This window comes from Aspergillus tubingensis (genome assembly GCF_013340325.1).
Source record: "Aspergillus tubingensis WU-2223L DNA, scaffold_3, whole genome shotgun sequence".
Lineage (NCBI taxonomy): Eukaryota > Fungi > Ascomycota > Eurotiomycetes > Eurotiales > Aspergillaceae > Aspergillus > Aspergillus tubingensis.
The window spans coordinates 4100924-4121135 of NW_023336277.1; the positions used below are offsets into that span (position 1 = coordinate 4100924).

The 20212-nt window shown below is 50.7% G+C and overlaps 7 protein-coding genes across 7 annotated transcripts; 2 read left to right on the forward strand and 5 right to left on the reverse strand.

The window, feature by feature from the left end:
- Nucleotides 1-214: 214 nt before the first annotated feature.
- On the forward strand, nt 215-1711 carry AtWU_02498 (POT family protein; the record flags this gene model as incomplete). Its single annotated transcript, XM_035497612.1, has 7 exons — nt 215-392; nt 456-475; nt 538-571; nt 649-722; nt 794-1173; nt 1249-1344; nt 1402-1711. The coding sequence occupies 7 exons, from the start codon at nt 215-217 to the stop codon at nt 1709-1711; spliced, it is 1092 nt and encodes a 363-aa protein (XP_035353505.1).
- A 204-nt stretch (nt 1712-1915) lies between these two features.
- AtWU_02499 (uncharacterized protein) lies at nt 1916-2572 on the reverse strand (the record flags this gene model as incomplete). The annotated part of the gene is made up of 3 exons (XM_035497613.1): nt 1916-2045; nt 2118-2240; nt 2364-2572. The coding sequence occupies 3 exons, from the start codon at nt 2570-2572 to the stop codon at nt 1916-1918; spliced, it is 462 nt and encodes a 153-aa protein (XP_035353506.1).
- Nucleotides 2573-3453: 881 nt separating this feature from the next.
- On the reverse strand, nt 3454-4682 carry AtWU_02500 (TauD/TfdA dioxygenase family protein; the record flags this gene model as incomplete). The annotated part of the gene is made up of 3 exons (XM_035497614.1): nt 3454-3549; nt 3607-3927; nt 4014-4682. 3 exons carry the CDS (start codon nt 4680-4682, stop codon nt 3454-3456), a joined length of 1086 nt encoding a protein of 361 aa, XP_035353507.1.
- A 1098-nt stretch (nt 4683-5780) lies between these two features.
- AtWU_02501 (ribokinase) lies at nt 5781-6806 on the forward strand (the record flags this gene model as incomplete). Its single annotated transcript, XM_035497615.1, has 1 exon — nt 5781-6806. The coding sequence occupies one exon, from the start codon at nt 5781-5783 to the stop codon at nt 6804-6806; it is 1026 nt and encodes a 341-aa protein (XP_035353508.1).
- A 391-nt stretch (nt 6807-7197) lies between these two features.
- On the reverse strand, nt 7198-9173 carry AtWU_02502 (putative MFS peptide transporter; the record flags this gene model as incomplete). Its single annotated transcript, XM_035497616.1, has 4 exons — nt 7198-8563; nt 8616-8751; nt 8808-9110; nt 9170-9173. 4 exons carry the CDS (start codon nt 9171-9173, stop codon nt 7198-7200), a joined length of 1809 nt encoding a protein of 602 aa, XP_035353509.1.
- A 1639-nt stretch (nt 9174-10812) lies between these two features.
- Nucleotides 10813-11474, reverse strand: AtWU_02503 (putative phosphoglycerate mutase family protein; the record flags this gene model as incomplete). The annotated part of the gene is made up of 3 exons (XM_035497617.1): nt 10813-10897; nt 10968-11190; nt 11255-11474. 3 exons carry the CDS (start codon nt 11472-11474, stop codon nt 10813-10815), a joined length of 528 nt encoding a protein of 175 aa, XP_035353510.1.
- A 1967-nt stretch (nt 11475-13441) lies between these two features.
- AtWU_02504 (acetyl-CoA synthetase-like protein) lies at nt 13442-13975 on the reverse strand (the record flags this gene model as incomplete). The annotated part of the gene is made up of 1 exon (XM_035497618.1): nt 13442-13975. One exon carries the CDS (start codon nt 13973-13975, stop codon nt 13442-13444), a length of 534 nt encoding a protein of 177 aa, XP_035353511.1.
- Nucleotides 13976-20212: the final 6237 nt, after the last annotated feature.

Genomic DNA, 20212 nt, shown 5'->3' on the forward strand with positions numbered 1-20212 from the left:
CAGATACTGGATGATGATGCCGTGGCTGAAACTCTACTGACACTCAGCCACCGAGACGGGAGGGAACGAGGGATACTCGACTCTTCTCCAGTTACTTAAACGCGACCGGGCTTCAGTTCTCGCCATCTGTCAATTTGCGTTAGGATCGACATGATAGAACAATAATAATGCCCCTTCTGCGGGGAAACCTGCCGCTGCTTGTCGGCTCTTCAATATGGACCTGCTGGGAAGAGCTGCTGGTGATGACGCTCTCCGGGGGACTTTGTCGCACCCATGGTTACGCACCACCAATCAGATCCTGGCCGGGATTTGGATTTCCCTCTGCATAGTCTTACTCGTCATGCGAATGTACACCAAGATCCACATCATGCGAAAGTTCTGGTGGGATGATGGTACGGTTTCTATGCTTATATGGTGTAAAGATTTGAGTGGTTGGTGGCTAATACAGCCTGCAGTCTGCTTAATCCTCGCTTGGGTATTGTGTAGCAGCGATAACCTCGTCTCAGTCCTTGCACTCACGTGTCTCTGCTATCACAGATTTTCTCGATTGGCACGCAATCGGTTATTCTCTGTATGTTTGTACGGATTGATGTGGTTCTGGTTGTTAAACTCTAGAGCACACAGAATCTAACCGCCCTCTCCCTGTAGACGGTTACACTTATGGAGGCTATGGAGTCCATATCGAGTACCTGTCTCCCGCGGTTCTCGAAATCTACGTGAAAGTCCGTCCTTCGATGTTGCTTCTTCCTCGTCTTCTATCCTGCTGTGGTCTCGTCGCTGAGCCAGTAACCAGACTCTCCTTGCTGCCGCCATCATTTACGTCCCTGCCCTAGCTGCGGCCAAATTCGCTCTGCTGATGCTCTACTATCGCCTGTTGCACATGATTCGCATCTGGAGAAACATCATTTTCCTCGTTACCTTCATCATTGCCGGCTACACGATCGCCCTCACCTTGGGTCTCATCTTTCCTTGCCAACCCATCGCCAAAAACTGGGACTTGACCATCACTACCGGCCACTGCGTTGACCGCGTCGGGTTTTATCTCGCTACGGCCATTACCAACACCGTTAGCGATATCATATTGATCCTTATCCCCATCCCAGTCATAATCAAACTGAAGCTTCCATTGATCCAGAAGCTCGGGGTCGGCTGTATGTTTGGGATTGGTTGCTTGTAGGTGATCCTTCTTCTTTCAATCCCATGATACCTCCTCCATGGTACACTAAACTATAACTCACCACATCACAGAACTATTATCACTAGTATTATCCGGCTGGTGACTCTAATGCCGCTGGTAACCTCCGATGACCAATCATACGAAATTGCTCTAGCCGTCATCTTCATGTGCGTAAAAACTACAGAATACCAATACCGGATGGGTCTTATTGACACGATCTACAGCATCATCGAAGCCAACTTCATCATTATCTGCCCCTGCCTTCCCTATCTGAAACAGTTCCTGCGCTTCCATGCGCCCTGCTGGATTGGTGACTCCGGCAGCAACAGCAGTCAGTCGCGACCGTCGGCCTCTTCCAATTCTAACTCTACTCCGTCGAGCAATAGGCGCAAACCGGGGTTGAGCGTGTTGCAGGATGATATTGAACAGGCGCTTAGTCCACCGATGGAAGCGCATTGTGCCTGTATGGTGGGTGCACGACAAGGAAGTTCTACTAGTGATGAGTCAAGAGAGCTGATTGGGGAGCGGAAGTAGTGCGTTTGTTGATACTGCTTATGTTTGCATGTTACAGTTGCACTTCGTATATATATTTTGTATGGGTTGGGACTTAGATGGACTGTATATATATCAGACGTCATATTGTGTCAAAGATGAAGGTTTGTCGTTATGCATACTTTGAATGCCAAGATACATGTCACTTGCAATGACCCTCCCTTCTCACGTACTGCCACTGTCTCATCAAGTACACACCGGAGTCGCCGTTGGCTTCACCACCGCATTAGTGGGATTCGTCTGCGAGCACCCGTCAACCAATCCCAGCAAGTAATCATCCTCTGCGGCCTTGTATGCTGCTCCGCAATTGGGGTCACTAGTACACAATATCAGCATATCTTAATCATATAATCTTACTACAATGTTCCTTGTAGATAGAACCACTCACCTAGCACCTCCGCTCGCATCCTCGAAGTAAGAGCAGATATCATGCGAAAAGCAATCCTGGGTGTAGACATTACCCAGTGCGATACCGCTACATCCTGATCCGCAGCGTCCGTTGCAGGAGTAACTGTTGTTTGAACAGTATTTGGGTTAGCTTTTCAGTTCTTTCACTAGTGTTGGTGTAGTGACAGAAAAGTATGTACGGGATGAGTGAATTGGAAGTGAAGGGAAGGATAAGGGATAAACATACTCTCCATCACCATCACTATTCTCGCCATAGTTACTGCCTACCACGCCCACATACGTGCAGGTTTGATCGGCACTGTTGGTCCAGGTGGCTGTTGCGGTGGCGCCGACTTTGAGGCATGTCACGCTGCGTTTCTGGTGGGTGACGGAGGGGTGGGCGGTTGCGGTGAGAGTTAGGGATATAGTTAGGAGGAGGGTGGAGATGGAGATCATCTTGGATGGTTGTTCTCTGTGAGGTAGGGTTGAAATGTGATGGTTTGTGAGGGGTACTTCTAAGTACACAGGTTACGGTAAGTTGGAAGATCAGCGAGGGGACAATATTGTGTTAAATATGAAGTTGCCTACGGGGGACTTCTTCTCCCGCGAGGGAGATAGCAGTACCACTCTACGTGGAATTTACTTGGTCGGGATTCGTTAGTCACTATAAAGTAGTGACTGTTCTTCTCCTTCCTATAGGCGGGCGTGATATTGTCCGCTACGGAGAATGCTCCGAGTAGAGGTGATTCTCCGCAGTGATGCATGATTCATGTACGTACCTCTGCTGCAGGCTACTCAAGCTTTCTTCCCCTCTTTCTGCTCGGCGGAATTCTCGGGCATTGAATGTGAGGGGATAGGGGTTATTTGCATCCTGCAGATCCACTTAAGGGATTGCATCAGGGCTTCTTAAAATGACGTTTCGGGTAGAATGAGGGAGGTGGAGGAATTAGGGCGTGATGATGCGGCAGTACAGTGTCTACACTATAGTCAATACAGAGAAGTAGAAAGTACTGTGTACAAGAGAGAGATACCGTCAGTTTGAAAAGATCACTGAAGATCCATTGATCTCGTCTGGAATCGTCCCCAATGCCTGTGTGCCAGACATGACACCTTAACGGTCAGGTACCCACACTCAATTGAAGCTAGCTAGATAGGGACTAGTGCAGGGGCCGGCATCTTTCATCTTTCTTCACAAGTTTAAACTCAGGCTTCTGCTTCTTACCCCTGAAAGTTGCAGACAAGTTTAATATCTGGGAGTATACAAAGTTTCTCCTCTTTCGGGCCATATTGATTGGAACGAACACTCGTTCAATTCTCCCACAAGTTGACTTCAGCGCCTACGCGGAGTCAAAAATTGTGGCCCTGCGCATATCACGCACATACCGTCCTTGATATGAGCCACCACAAGATCGGTGCATCACACAAGTATTGTCCTAATAACGTTAGCATCGCTTCCGGATTCTACAGAGCGATCTAGATGGTATACATACCCACATCATCATGTCTCCATTGTTCTGCCAGTCCACGGTAAGAACATATTTGTCCTGACTAGCATGTCGCATCAATGCCTCAATTACGGGCTTGCTGTCTGCCTTGCTCTTCCCGTCTATCTGGTATGCATGTGATCCCAAGTACAGATTCATTCGATTGCTGGGCTTGTGCAGTTGTACCAGTGGATGAAGCCCACGCGATGTTGCAGCCTCGGGCAACAAACTCAGCACTAGGATCCGGCCCAAAGCGAAAGAGAACAGCAGGAACAGGCCGACGTCCACCATATCGACCCAAATCCCCAGTACACGGGCTACCAGAAACTGCAAACATTAAGACAGTTTGGTTAGCACAATACGCGGTCTCCCTGGGGAAGTCACTCTTTCGTTAAAGCATCCCTTGTACATACCACGGCCGTCAAATATGGAATACGACGGAGGTCATCCACGTCGGAGACAGAAACCAATAACCTGATGAGCCGATTGTCTGGGGCTCCCAAATAGCGACTTTGCATGAGTGAGTGCCATAGCATGTAATTCTGAATTCTGTTCTTGGTCTCCTCTGCCAGGTCCTCATAAGCTGTCCTGGTGTCGGCAAATGCCGTTGCACCCCCGGTTCCCCTTGGGGGTAATTGGTGCGCGCGGAGGAGGCTATATCCCGCTCGGCGTTGGAAGTAGGAGCCATCTACGTGAAAGAGGCGTGTGCCCCGGAGCAGCTGCGACCGCCACGACGTTGGCGACAAGATCCGACCGTCGCCATCCACATTCCCAATATCCATCAGCTCGCCTTTAGGATCGAGTCGGTTTGGTACTCCCGGTTTCCCGACCGCGCTATCCACCATCGGCTCACCTAATTGGCGCGCAAAGGCAGTATGGCGCGCATCGTCAAGTCGGGTGGCGCGGAATACCAGGACGCCGTACGTAGCCATCGCGGCACGAAGCTGTCCGATGACGGCGTCCGGGACCGGTTGAGAGAAGTCCACGCCCTCACACTCGGCACCAAATGAGGGGTGAAGAGGGCGAAAGGTCAGAGTTGGACGGCGAATGGCCGTGGTGGCCGTAGTAGTTATGGTTGCCATGGTTAAGAGAAGGAAGCGTAGTGTATGTCACCCGACAAATGACAACGCCGGAGACAGTATCCCACAGTTGATGGGATCCCAATATGTAAATAAGGCATTCTACCGAAGATGCTCGAAGCCATATGTGCCGAACTTATAGCAACGGTGATGACATTGCATAGCCAAGAATATTTTGTCCAGCACAAGACATGCCAGAATGCGGCAGAGCTGACAAGTAGTGCTGACCAGAGTAGTCATATGCAATAAATCTTCAGATCAAGCAATAAACCGTAAATATACCAACCAGCCAGTGACTCCATGGAAGTCGATCGCTCCTTCGTGGGTTCTTCAGCACAGAGATATTCCACACTTCTGCAACTCTTTCTGGAACCCCTTGCGCAATACATCCGATCCGTCAGATCACGGATCACGGCCAAGTAGAGAACTTGGACAGGCAGGGCTGAATAGTAGTAGCTTTCAAGTAATTATAACGAAAGTGCTTTTTTTGAGCACTACCAAAACTGGCCTCTCTTTAGACATGTCACCAAAAAAATACACTAATATCGCGCACAATGCTAGTAACCATAATACTAGGTTTGGCCCTCAGCAAATACTTACTACGTCCGCCTCATCCGTCTGCATATTGGGAATAAATTGGGGTAGACTGAACTTAAGACAAAATAACCGACTGCTAGTGCCAGAAGGACTACCACAGGAGCAGCCATCAGTTTGTCTGAATGATAGTTGTTTAGTAGTTGTTCCGTGTTGTTTCAAGGGTTATACCTCGGCCTCTCCAACGTCATCATCATGTGACCATTTCACTTACCTAATCTTTATCTCTCCCCCGCCAAAAAGAGGTCCCTCTCTTTCTTACTTTCACTCATCCCACCGATAAACTTCACTGCAGGTTATAATTGACTGTTAATTCCTGCAAAATTCCGCATAGCGGCTGCATGGGACATTCCTTCCCTTTTGAACTATTATCAATTGACTTGTCATCATTAATTCAGCGTTACTAGTGAGTCCCCATCTGTGCTTCTTCCCCGCATGGGTGATTCCAACCATACCCGTCACTAGGATATCTGACTCGTCTTCTAGCAGCTCCCAGGAACGAACACCATGGCACCTCCCCAGATCTGCGTGATTGGCTCCCTGAATATCGACTTTGTCACCTACACTCCACGTTGTCCCGATGCCGGCGAGACCCTCACAGCCAACTCCCTCGCTATCAGCGCCGGAGGGAAAGGTGCCAACCAGGCGGTCGCGTGCGGTCGCGCCTCTTTCGCTTCCAAAGACAACCAAGATGCGTCGGTGTATATGATTGGCGCGGTCGGAGCAGGTGATCCCTACTACTCGGCCCTCCTTCGCCCAACATTGGAGGGTTCCGGAGTCAGCACAACGGGAATCCAGGAAAAGACGGACAGCCAAACGGGTTCTGCTACAATCATCGTGGATGAAGGAGCTGGAGGAGAGAATCGGATTTTGTTCGTCCCCGGTGCTAACTACTCGGGAATGGATAATGTAGATGCAGTCCTGGCTACCACTCGGAATATCCATCTAGAACAAGGTGTTGTCGTGATGCAGGGCGAGATCCCGAGGTCGACCACCTTGGAGTTGATGAAGCACTTTAACAGCGCTTCCTGCGCTTCTCACCTCGTCTTCAACCCCGCACCAGTCTTCACAGAAGGGATTCCCCTGGCCGCTCTTGCCGGCACGAGTGTGCTGGCTATGAATGAGACTGAAGCTGTCCTCATGACCCAGGCGGTCAAGGAGCATCTCACCCCTGCCCAGCAGGAGCAAGACTTGAAGCCCGAGGAACTTGCACCTCTATTCCACAAACATGCCCAGGTCCAGATTGTTCTAATTACTCTCGGAGCCAAGGGTGCCTATTACTCAACGGCCACTGGCAAGCAGGGCTTTGCCCCCAGCGCCGCGGTGGAGAAGGTTGTAGACACCACTGCCGCCGGAGACACGTTTGTCGGTTACTTCGCTACTGCCTTTGCCAAGTTTGTTGCCACCGGTGCTCCACTGGCGGACTTCGATGCCCAGATCGAAGCGGCCGTTCGGAAGGCGAACGTGGCCGCTGCAGGGTGTGTGCAGAGGAAGGGTGCGATGCAGAGCATCCCGTTCGCTTATGAGATCTAGTGCATAAGCGCAGTGAAACACCTAATGGTTACTCCCGTCGGCCAGGAGAGTATTCGCTCAGAGTACCTACTAAGCCGGACTTTCAGACCATTGATCCGATTTCATATTCGACATGAATTCACGACCGTAGCTTTTCATATCATCGATATGCTGCCAAGACTGACACGGTAGCCATACTCGCAATTATGCAGCGTCTCTCAACTTAGATCATACCACCACCATACATCCTCCCAGAAGGGACCATAGATACAATACCGAAATCAAACTTAAAGACTCGGCTTGCCTGAAACCTGGATCAAGTTGAATGTGATACATGTATTGATAAAATAGCCCACTCAAAATATGGCTACCGTTATTGGGACCGTAAATTATTCGGTCCGACCCTGCACATCTAATTTTCCACCGTCTTTTCCACTTCAGTGGTCTGAATAGGGGTCTCCTCTGCACTGTTTGCATAGTTGGCTTCATCGGTCATGAATTCATCGTTGTTCAGGTACCTGAATCGGTACCAGAAGAATATGGTCTGCAGAGCGAGGGCAACAGCAGGGGCACCCCAAATCCAGATCAAGTCGGGATCCTCAGTGACTGGCAGAAGGATTTCTCCCAGGGCACTGGACAAAGCAGTCATGAAGAGGAAGATTGCCATGACTAGACCCCTCATACTCGCAGGCGACCGGGCATATGCCAGTTCATACGCCGTCACGTTGCAGAAGATTTCCGAGAGGGCTCCCAAGATGGTGTTCGGCAGCTGCCACCAGATGCTGATGGGGCTAACTTCGGAACAGGAAGAGGCATAGTAGCCGCAGGGCGAGGTTTTGTATACACGCCACTGGACAAGCGCACCGCACAGACCGGAGAGTGCGGCCAGGATGAAGCCGAATGTGATTCGAGTGATTCGCTTAAACGGAATATTGTACCGATAAAGCAGTGGATAGATAAAGTAATCGACAATCGGCACGGCGACAATGATGGTCAAGGCATTGAAGTTGCTCAATAGGTCGTTGGGGGCACCGTTCGTCGTCATAGATGCACCCTGGTTTGTCGAGACAGACCCGATACCGCCGTCATTGAGGTTGTAGATGGGAAAATAGAAGAAGATCTCCGTTGCTACGAGCGTTCGGCGCACATCATCCACCAGCTTGTCGGTCCAGTCGACCTGGATTCCCTTGGCTGCCAGGACACTTGGTTTCGCCGCATCGAAGAAGTTCTTGCGCCAGACCTGCCACTTGTTTTGACGCAAAGCAGTTACGGTGATCTTAATTGCCTTGGCGAGATCCGAATTCCCACTGGGCGGCGTCCGGTACGTCTTCTTGTAGGCGGCCGCCAGCACCACGGGCAAAATAAAATAGATGATTCCGGCCAGCAAGAAGGCCAGCCAGTAACCCACATATTTCTCCGCGTATGTGGTAGCCAGCATGTAGAATGCTCCCACGTTGATCACTCCGTAGAAGATGAGCATCGTTCGAGTTGCCGTCATCTCGGGATCCACAATGACCTTCTCCCCAGTCTTTAAAACCTTTGTGTATTGCTTTTGATGGCGGTATTGGTCCAGGACTGTGGGTGCGATATTGGGTTTAAAGATACCGGCTCCAAGGGCCAACATCAGAAGCCCGATGATGAACGGGGGTGCTGCATGCGCCGTGCCAGCTTGCAATACTGAAGGAATTGCGCCGATGATCTGAATGATGTGGGCAATACCACAGATGGCAACACCGACACAAATGGCCCAGTACCGACCGACGTATACGTCGGCCCACCTGTTATTGTGAGCGAGTCACGCACGTGTATACAGTTTGGGGATTGGCTTACCATCCACCGAAGATCGGAATGACATAGGCAAGGAACTGGAATAGCAAGACCAATCCGTCACTAGCCTGGAGTCCCATTCCCAGAGCACCAGCCGTCTCTTGCGTCCCTCGCGGAGGTGCACCCGCACCGTTTCCTCCTATAAGAAGCCGGTCAGCGATATGAGAATCAGGGGTTACCGAGTCTGAAGAGCACCTTTAGGAAGAGGGAACTCAATGAAGTTGGAGAAGACCGTCTGTGCGCCATAGTACGATGCTCGTTCGGCGAATTCTACCAGACAAAGGGAGTATGCGATGATGGGGAGATAGGCCGGGACCTTGCGAAGGCTGTTGACCTCTTCCTCCGTGGGCGGCGGGTACTCCTCGTTCTCCAGCGCTTGAGCATCTACCTCATAGACATTCTTCTCAGGATCGGACTTGTTCTGTACTTGGACGGAATCATTGGTGGTTTCACTGGTGATTATGGCATCGGCGACGTGGGTTTCGCCGGTTGAGGTAGCTAGAATCGCCCACTGCTGTCAGTTCCGGGTACAGCGCCATACACCTGGCTACACTTACCCATATTTTGTTGATTGGGCGTTGAGACGCCGGGGAGTTTCACTGAAAATTGTTGAGCTCTGACGACCCCCTAGCTGATTAAATTGACTGCACAGCTTCCGATCTTTATAGATGGCTGCTAGCAAGGTCGGTCGGATCTCCGGCGGTGGTCAAACAATGGGCTAAATACCTCCAACGATGCCATTGCAGGGGCGAATGCCCGGACAGGCATATCGCGCAATGTAGCACAAGTCTTTGCTATCAGTTGGGTCATTTAGGACATGTTTCCCACTAGCCGGGATCCGTGCTTTAGGGGATGTCTATCAGCCCTAGCCTGTCCCACTCATTATCGTTGATTCGAATCAACGTCCGATGATAACGATTTGGCCGTCCTTTGCGCCATCGGAGCCCACCAACCAGATCAAGGTATCGATATTAATATCACTGCCTGCGGATGGGGTCATGATAATCTGTTGTGATGCCATTTGCTTGGACACTTCCCCTGCTCGACGCATATCTTGATCATTCCCCCTTTTGTTCCTGTCGGGTGACCTTATCATATCCGACCGTTGGCTGGAGGGCTACCCCATAATTATCGACGTGCAGGATGTCAATGACTTGCATCTCCCGATCGGAATGTTGAGAGATTCAACTGTTCACTTTAGACGTGATGGGGTGCTTTTGGTGGATGAGTTTGATGTTGAAACTCACTTGGTTCGCTGAGGTGCTCAGCCCCTAGCCAACTACGGGGTCAACCACCACAGTTCCAGAGGCAACTTGAAGTTCAAGGAAGTTTAGAGCAAAGCTCACCTGCCATAACAGCAGACCGGACGTTGATTTCCCGGCCAAAGTTAGTCTCACAATACTAGCTTCATCAGAACATCCTGGCTGAGGAGTTGGTGGGCTTGGGTTCACCTCCCGTTCGCCCAAGCACCAGCTAAGACCGCGGCCACAGGCTACCTGGAAGCTTAGCGCCATATGGAAATTACTGAATTGGTCTTATATGGCAGCCTATTGGCAGGCCAGTCCGACTTTGTTCAATTTGGCAGGGGTTCGTGGTGCGTGGGGAAGGTCAACAGGAGTCAGCCACCACGGCAAAAGCATTCCTCCCACTCCATCTCATTTGCTCGTATCCTACCTCCTTCGCATCTAGTGGAGGTCTTATCGCTGATGGCAGGATCTATATATGGCAGGTTACGTTTGGAACTATATCAAGCATGGCATGGCGTCTTGGCATTCTATGGCCTTATCAGACACACGACCCAAGGCTCGCCCACAGGTTCGTGGCGAGATTGTGGGCCTGCTAGAAGAGAATTCACGGGAGTTCGCCTTTCTCGAGTGGCCTACATGCACTTCCAAGGGATGGGAGTGAATTGCGACCGGGCAAAAGTCGGTCACAAAATCTTGTTGATGGCTGATGAGGATGCGTCCAGACCGTGAAGGACTTCTTTGTCATATCGTGTCATGAATGGCGAGCTGCTAGAATTCAGGTACCCAACACAAGTTTCCCAAAGGCTATTCTTTTAAGGCCACACTCGCATGAACAGATCCAGAATGACTTTGCATTACGTCGTTTCTCAAGAGGGGCATTCGGCCGTCGGTTACCGTGACACGAGGCCAAGTGTCCCCTAACTAGAGCCTGGTTTGATTTTTCGGCTACTACTTCAGCTATCCAGACCCGGGCAGTTCTCGCTCGTGATGTCCGTGATGTTGGTATAAGGATAAGGGTCAGTCCAGATGAGATCGAACCTAGAATGCATGACTGGTTAGACGCGTCGACTACAAACCGCCTTTGCAACGTTCTTCGGTAGAAACTAACCTGTCATCTGGGTAGGTAGGTGCATCATCGTCACCCAGCTTCTCAGCGATCTTGGTCAACTCCTTGTGCTCCCAGCAGATCAAGATGTTGTCGCTACCGGTGTAGTCCTTCACCAGGTCCTTGACACACTTTGTGTCTTTCTTCGAGCAGGAAGTATCGACAGTGAGGCCCAGTTCCTCAGCCAAGGGGAGAACCGTTTCGTATGCGCGGTCGCGTTTTCCATCTGCGAGTCTGTTAACTACTGATGGCTATTCCACATCCGACAATCAAGCGCAAAATTGATGTACCTGACTTGGGTTGTTCTGCAATGATGTATCCAATGTCATAGTTGGAATCCGGGCCGAACACAGTCTTCAAGCAGTCGGCCCGCTCAAAACCCACAGCATTGAGGCCGGTGCTCCCGTTGCTGGGCTTCTCGCCGTGGCGAATGAGGTAGACGGTCGGCTCGGCAAGAGCGAGCGTTGCCGTGGCCAGGAGGCCGAGAGATAGGGACAATTTGCTGTACATCTTACAACTTGATCGCTATCAACTATGCAAAGGGTAGAAATTACAGTCGCCCACTGTCCGGATGTCCTGCCCCTTATATATCGGTGGATATCCAAGACCAGCCAAAACAGCCCCCACCAGACGAATCATCTCCGAGTTCCCTTGCCAACAAGGTTTCCCCCGAGAAACATCACCATCTCCCGGCTGCTACGAATGGGGTTCGCCACGATGCCACTAGCACATTATGATTGGATTGGATGCTAGTCAAGCCTTGCACGTGGGACAATGCCCTGCCGGCAATGGGCCTGAATGACTTGTGAACTGTGATCCATCAGAGCCACTTCGCCGGTCGATCCCGCCCGCTAAAACCGTGGCCACCCAACTCCGGATCCTTCTCTCCCCAGCATTCTTGTGAAGGATATGCTGTCATCTCCAATTGTTCCAACAGTTCAGAAGCTGGGATGGTGCATTTTATTGGTTCAAAGCGGCCGCAAGGGTAGCGCCCTTACTATCCATACAGATGAGTTGTCATAGTCGCGTGAAGACATCAGCGCCTCTCTACCGGTGAAAGTGTTACTTTTCCCGGCACGGGTGGATCGTGGAAGGGACCGCCCGTCCCGGCTGGCGGAGCCATCTCTTGACTCCGTCTCGAGGAGGCCTCTCGCTCGCTACAGATGCCATCCCCCATACATACTTTGTACTGGGCGATCCTTTGAACATTGCAGATGACACCCATCGACTACCGATCGACCCGGAGATAGCCGGCCCGCAGCGACCGATCGACTGATCCTGACCCCAGGTGGACCAATCAATGACCCACAAGTACCATGAAAAATGCCCCGTTTCCAATTATAGCCAGCGATACAGCCTAGTAGCACGTTGCACAGGGTTGAAACCAGCTGAGTGGATGAGAGCTGCTTCTGTGAATAACAGTCTGAGTCAACAAAACAATTCGGAGCGAGCGATTGTCCCGGTAAACAATCAGAATTCAAAGTATGTGCTTCGCCATAATGTCTGGTCATACCTTGATGATCAACAACCTTGCCAAGGATGATGCTTTTTCTTTTTCCAAAACTAAAAACTCGTTCTTGCATTTCGCTGACCCCGGTGGGATTGACTTTCGTGTGGCGGACGTGCCATGTTATACAAGTAAGTTATGGAACGCCACCAGACCCGGACTATTGGGTGTGAGCAGCAAGGCTGTTCTGCATGAGAATCAACCTACCTATCTATTTACAGACATGGTTAAGTTAGTAGCACACAGACCGCCTTTCTCGACACCTTCCATCTCCGCAATGTACAGCTGTTAATCCACAAGGTTTGTCTGTTCAATGACTAAGGTATGACGCACACCCGAGATGATCGAATGCCAGACCGTCTGCGAATCAGGCCCTCCTGCAGGATCTGAGTACAAATCCAGTAAACTGATAACATCACGTATACATCCCCGTCTTCCGAAAATCCGATGGAAGTAACAATGATATTCACGAATTTGCATGAATGACTAATCTTGTGAAAGTGCGTCCTTCAGGTGTTCCGGGACGATGTTGGAGCTCATGAACTTATTATAGGAGAATAGAAATACGTTAAAGGGGTTGGAGCTGTCCAGTGGACAACTGTAGTAGATACTTATGATTGCTAAGAGCAGTAGCCAGTCTGGTATCAGTATATCTAGTAACAGTAACGGATCTTTGCTTGTTCTACAAGGTCAATCAATTGAGAACATTTTGCCGCAAACATTAAACATTACAATTTCTGTTGAACATCTGCTCAGGCCAATTGACTCTTATACACCCTGGTAGTAGGCGGGTGAATCGAAACACGAAGCAACTAATGCTTCAAAACGTCAAGGGCAAGACCCGTTGGATTCTCCAGCAGGGAACACTACAATCTGATTAAACAGATGCAAATTCTGACCAGCCTAATTCTGATCCCACAGCTGATCCGATACGTAAATATTAAGCTCGAGAGTCCCCTTCGAGAAGTGACTACAGGCCACAAGGGGGTGATAATAAGGCAAGCGGAATACATGTTGCATGGTTCGACTGGACCCCTGGCAGGCCGCTACCAGCAAACACATCAGGGATGTTTACGTAGTAAATCCCGGTACCTGGCTCTGTGTCTGCCACCCAGGAAGTACACCGTGCCATCAGATCGTCGTATTCAATTGTCTCGAAGGCCATGCTCCGGGTCTGTTGCTCGTGAACTGCGTGCAGGAGGTCTGACACGGTGCAGGCAGCTTGAAGAGTCACTCGGACTGGCACGTAATTAACATACGCTCCCACAACTGCTTCGACCCCCGGTAGCTCCAGATTGCGGCCGTTGACGGGCTGACCGAAGACGACGTCATCAGTACCGGCCATGTGCGCCAGGCAAAGCGCCCAAGCTGTCCTGACGACAGTGGTCATTGTGATCCCAGCGGGTGCTGGCGGGTGAAAGATCTTCGTGGTGCTCGTTACAAGGCTTCCGCGCTTGTGGGAAGGCGGCGAACCTGACAATGATTCGAAATCGAGATAGGTCATGCTGGAACCTCAGAGGAAATCACACCAGAACTGGTATGCCTGCGGAAGAGTATGGTAGATGAGGCTGTGTAAGTATTCCGGAAAGTTCACCGTCGGGGCTGTCTAAACCGTACCCTGACTTCCTGGAACAGGCGAGGCATGCTGATGCCGTCATACTGAGCATTCGGAGGGCTTTTGAAACATGGAAGGCACCATGTATGAAGGCAGGTTCTGATATTAAGCTGTTCTAGCCTCATGAACATTGCTTCGGAAAGTATCCGAAGGAAGCTCCTAGATGCATGAATCGGGCGGTGATTCATCAGCGTGGCCGGGATAGAAGATACATGCTGCTAAAATTGGACCTATTTGTAGCTTCTCTTCTGGCTGTATGAGATCACTGACCGCGCTAGATCCGGCGAAAGATTGCTGAAATGATGTCCAAATTAACCCAGCACCAACCGCTGACCGTGCAACTTCACCTGGTCATCCGGACGTACAAGCCACCCAGCACTGACGTTTGGGACGCCAATTTCCCGCGCATCCTAGGTCAGGTCTAACGGCCTGATAACACTCATGACTGGAGTGCACTCTGCTGGGCCATGTGCGCTCAGGGGACAAACCTTATTATGCCAGGCTTCAGTGTCCCTTGTAGCGATGATTCCCCGTCAAGGACTAACGTCTCATCGTACAACAACTCGCTAGGAGTGCTGATGGGCAACAGTCGGGGTAAATAGTATTCAATTGGCTCGCACAAGCTTCGCAGTCAAGGTTAGATGCCTCATATATCAATTCTGTAAGGAAACACAGAGATAATTACCTGACAAAAATGCGGCTACAACATCGATTATTATCGCATTCCAGGCGTGGGAGGCAAAATGTAGAACAGGCGATATCGGCCGTGACTGGAGTCGAGTAGTGAGGGTCTCACGAAACGGAAAGGGAAGCATGCTCAACAACAGCCCCTTTGGGTATTCCAATCGAGCAAAATGTGAAAATAATGTACGCTGCGCTGTCCACCAGCGTGGACCGTCTCAGCCAGCGAGGAGTTATTAGAGCCCACAGGTGGTCATCGTCGATTTGCAATACTGTCGAGCACAGGCTGCTTGCTTTGAAGTGGGTACTTTCATTTTTCAATTTTCATTAATGTAGCAGATTGCTTTGCAATACATTGCAACTAAGTAGCTGGATGGGTGCCATCCAGAAGGACTAAACGTGCCACAGCTTTCTAGATTGCCAGGATAGCCACCGGAATTCAGCAGCTCCTTTCCCGGCATACCAAAATTAAGTCCTCCAGCTAAACTTCATGGGCAGGGATCTCTTGCGCGAACCCTAACGAGAGCTGATCAAATTGCTCGTAAGTAAATTCGCCATCCCAGGCACAGACGGCGGGAGAGGATGGTTGGTCTGCGCATCGCTTACTGATGCTTTCGTATACTCAAATGTTTGCCGAAGCTGGTGGGTGGCTGCCTTGACTGCATGCGCTGTACCTGGCCCATATCCAGGGCGACAATGGTGCTGGTTTCAACATCGTCAAACAGGGCCATATCAACAGCTACCTGGACGGCGCTTGAAGATCATAGCCGAACGTGATATTCCACCTCGGCATGCTCGATCCGCTGCCCTTGTAACATGATCCGTGAAAACTTACGGACTACGTAATGCAGAGATTCGTAGAAATTATATCGTATGATGTCTCCTGTGCGGTAGATACTCGTGTGGACCAAAACTCCGCATATGAAGCGGAGCCAGCGAGGCAGTGATACTGGAAATGTATCTCTTGGGCGCCGAGGATTGTTGTTTATCTGAAACCAACGATTGGTCCTTCAACCAGGAGTTCACCTTCAGCATCAAGTGGCAATTGAGTGCTTATATTGTTCGGCTCTACTATCAATCAAGTGTCACTAACGGGTATCTGACATTGTTAGGATTGGTTCCAGGCCTCATGCTTGAGTTGACTTAACTCACCTTACTGCACTCCGATGGGCTGTACGCGCTTATAAGATTGACTCGAGTGGCCCACATTTCGATCATTCTTTGCTGCAATGGCTCACCCGCAGACAACAATGTCCGTAGTATCGAGCCGTATCAGGTGAGGGTAGGTGAATGAGCGATGCTGTTGCAGACATCCCTTGGTACACCAGCTCCTCCAACTCAGAGCAAGCCGCAGTCATGCCTCTCGCCTGGAAGCATAGCCGGCCCGACTTGAATTATTTGCGGAGAATGATGGCCCAGATACTGCGAAACAGTACTATTAGATCAGTTCCCTTTCGGGGGGAGGTTTCTAGGAGGATGGTGACGACATCCGGGGGGATCTCCCGGGTATGGAGTTCTGTGTTACCACTAGCGTTCGGAGGTACCAGCGTGGGAAATATCCCAACGGGCATGTCTTCTTGACTCCCTACTAATCTCTTTTGCTTTTTCTCTTCTGCAAAACTGTGATTTACTTGACTGAGTTGAGATGAGTTTGGGGTATCTTAAAGGAAAGAGGAAGGAAATCTTGTCCGGCAGGTCCATCCGCGAATCCACTGAAAAAGTCCATGGCAAGCCTGAAGCCATGTGTACCTTAACCTAGGTGTGTACCTTTTACTATCTTTTTTCGACATCACCCGGAGCCTCCGCGGATGTGGCTGATGTCGCCAATGAGATTACTTCGATCCAGGGCAAGTAGTCAAGTAGTGGAGTAGGATTGCATGCGGCGCGATCTGAATGTGTCATCCCCTGCATTCCGATCCAACAGTTACTGCATGCGTTGCGCGCCATAGTCGAGCCGTAGTCGAGCCATATTTGTGCTTCACAGGAAAGAAGATCTAAGTAATGCCCGACTTTCACCACTGTGGTAAGTGTAGCGTGCCTGAACCTGGTTGCTCCCACATAATTACCATGTAGCCTGGATGGTTCATCCTTTGTGGCAAGATATAAAGACAGCTAATTGCACAGTACCCGAGTCCGGAATATCTTGATGGAGAATCCTGGGATCTCGTTTGCAGCTGGGAACAGCCTCTACTTGATACTTGTTTTGGCACATTGTAAATGTCTCGACTGGATGTCGATTCAACGAGGTCTGACTGTCTGAACTGGAAGGATATTCGTAATGATGTTCAATACCGCGACCAGATAAGACCGACAAAAAGAAATTTCTTATTGGATTGCAGTCCGCTCTACTCTTCCTTCATTATGCTCCGTCGGATCACCGAAAAGCTTCAGAGCGGCATTCCTAAATGCCGAATCGAAGCCGCAGGGTGTGACAATGGCTAGTTTTAAACCGACTAGACGTTAATTCTGCGAGGATGCAGGATTGATAATCCGTGAGAACACCCTATGGGACGGGTTGCCTTTCGGAACACTGTTATATTTACCGCCTCGACAATTGGGCTACCTGCAGATGGTGAAATCACCGCCAAAGTTGTACATAGTAGCAGGCATCGGAGATTACGATCGGCCTCGGAGATTTATCTCCGCGCTCGGATGTCCCATGGATTTGAGGACTTTAATACAACACTGCGCGATTTGGACTGTAGTGGCGAGGTCCTACCGATGAAACATTTGTTCTGTGCGGGTTATCCAGGGTAGAATGATGAAAACGATCCGCATAATGGCGACAGAGGAGATGCTGCATTCTGTCCGCGTTGAATTTCCCGTCTGACATGGGACCAATGACAAAAGGCAGAAGAGACTGGACTACAGTCTAGAACCGGTCTATGCTCGTCCATCAGGCGATCGCCGGGACGGGAAGGACTCACCTATTGCAGCGAACTCAGGGCCATAGAATTGGGGTCACTACCACAAGTTGGCCGGAACCTTCACCGCCAAAGCTTGTTCGAGGCCAATTTGACCAAACGCAGAGACGAGTAATGGTGCGTGAAGAGCAACAATTCCATATGGACTGGGGTATGAATAGCGCATCTGCCGTCACGGAGGTACACTCTTTCACCACCGGGCAGGCAGCGGGAGCTCCTGCATCAGACTAGGCGCATTTCTTTTATGTAATGAAGAGTGAAGACCGGCTCCACACACTTCCCAACAGTATTCAGGCCGGTGCCCATCCCTGCCCTCCGTGATATCCGTCCGACGTCAGAGTATGGAGTATCGACTCAATAGGGAGAGTTCCAAGGCCAGAGAGGATCGTGATACGAACTGCCGGCGTAAAGATCTCCACACGAGGAGAATCCGGGGGATGAATAAATGGCGCCCCCGCATTGGAGGTGAGCCCGGCCTGTCCATAGAGAAGGATATCTGTTAGGTAATAGCGGGGATGGAAAGGCAGCAGCATGGTCCATCTTCTGCTCCGACCGACAATCGCGGACAATAGCGTAGAGGTGCACGTTTTCCCGGAAGAATGGAGTGATGCCATCCCAACGCAATGACCGATCTGAGCTAAGCTTTGTCAGAAGAGGGCGCCCTCTGAACCTGGGGAACCCGAGGCTCGAGGGGAAACGACGCGACTTGGCGGGGCGGTCGCAGGGCAAATGCGGACATCGAGAAGAAGCTCATGCTGAGAAGAGAGACACGAGGATAGTGATAGGTTTCACGATGGCATGTATCTTTGGGAGAGGAGAGCAGAGACAGGACAATTAAGCAGGTGGTCGCGATAGATTGCACGCAAGTTGCGGAGTCTTGGGGAGGAGGAGGAGGGGGAAGAGGAGACCAAAAAGGGAAAGTTTGGAAACTTCGGGCGGGCGGGACAAAGTTCACACGTCGGATCCGAGCTGGTCCCAAAGGAGGTTAGCGCAGTTCAGCCAGCAGCAATTGGAGTAAGTACGTTAGTTTGTGTTGTTTGTTTCGGAGGAAGGTTGCCTGCCTGAGGATGGTCTGGTTCTCCAACAATCAATCAACAAACATCACTACCACCTCCAACGCGGAATAAACTGCCTCACTTTTGACTTCCTGCCTGACTGCCCAGAAGGGTGAACATCCCGGTCGGAATTGAATGATGGTCGCGGGTGACGCGGATGGTTGAGACAAAGATCAGCAGACTAACTACTTACTACTCCTTCGTACTCTGTTTGATTATGAGATAGGCAGATAGATAGATAGGTCGGCATGTTGGTCAAACCCGAGAGTCACAATACTAGTACTGTAGACTAGTATCTCTCGGCCCGGGTCACCCATCAGGTCACCATGAGTAAAACCGAGAGCTAATAATTAAAGAAAGAGAGGGAGGGAAGGAGGGAGGGGAAGTGTGAGACGAGCGGGATAAGATAAGCGCCGGGATCAGCCAAAGACCTGGTTGGAACTAAACTAGTTTAGGTAGTATGTCTCCAACAACTCGCTGTAATTACTGCTGTTTCGGTGCTCACACGTCCGCCCGGATTCAGTGTGTGAGCGATAGCAATTGGTCATCACCCTGATAAGGCCTGCGAAGTGGTGGCTTCACTTGCCGCATTCGTCAGGCTTCTAGAAGATTAATCATCTCCACCTCGTCAGGAAAAAGGTTACGCCGGTGTTTCTTGGGTTGTTTTTGATGTTGCAGGTCAGCGTCGCTTCCACCGTTGCCTGTTCCCGAGTCAGAACCCGACCCTCTCTCTTTCTCTCTCATCTTCCTCCGCCCGGTGAGGTGTGCCCATGGGTGTGTGTGCCTGCCAATCCTCTCTCGTGCTGCTGTCCTTTGTGTTCCCCATCCTCGGGACAGTGCATCCCGCCAAGTAGTATGGATACCTCCTTACATCCCCATACATAAAGATACAGCGTTCAGCCCGTTCAGCCTCACGGCTGACCCGGGTGCAAATAAACTTCGCGCCGGACACCCCGAACGTAGTAAGAGGACGGCGTCGATCGGGAACGACGGAGAGGGAGGGAGGGCGGAGGAGGAGGAGCACTAGACTTACTTAGTTACTACTACTGCAAGCGCGGCCAGCTGCCACGGGCTAATCATCGGTCCTCGAGTTGAGTCTGGGGGAAAATGCAGACTAACGCGAATAGCCTTTTTAGCCTTTTCAATCCGGTTGGGTTTAACCAGAGTGACCACCGGTTACTTGTCCGCAATGGGAACTAGGGTCGGGGTCAACTCTAACCCCAAACGGGTAAGGTCTGCAGTTCCAACGTCACCCTGGGGCTTAACCCCTGGTGGGCGCTAGTCCATTTCCGGATGCCTAGACGGGCTAGGCACTAATATCTGGAACCTCATTGGTGCAATTGTAGAAGTGGCGGGAGCTTGGTCCCCACGTGGAGAGCAGATAAACTGGCAAACCTTAGCAACCGCCACTCTATCTCATTACCAAATCGTTTCCACTTTTTTTGGTGGTCACTTTCTGGTTTCTC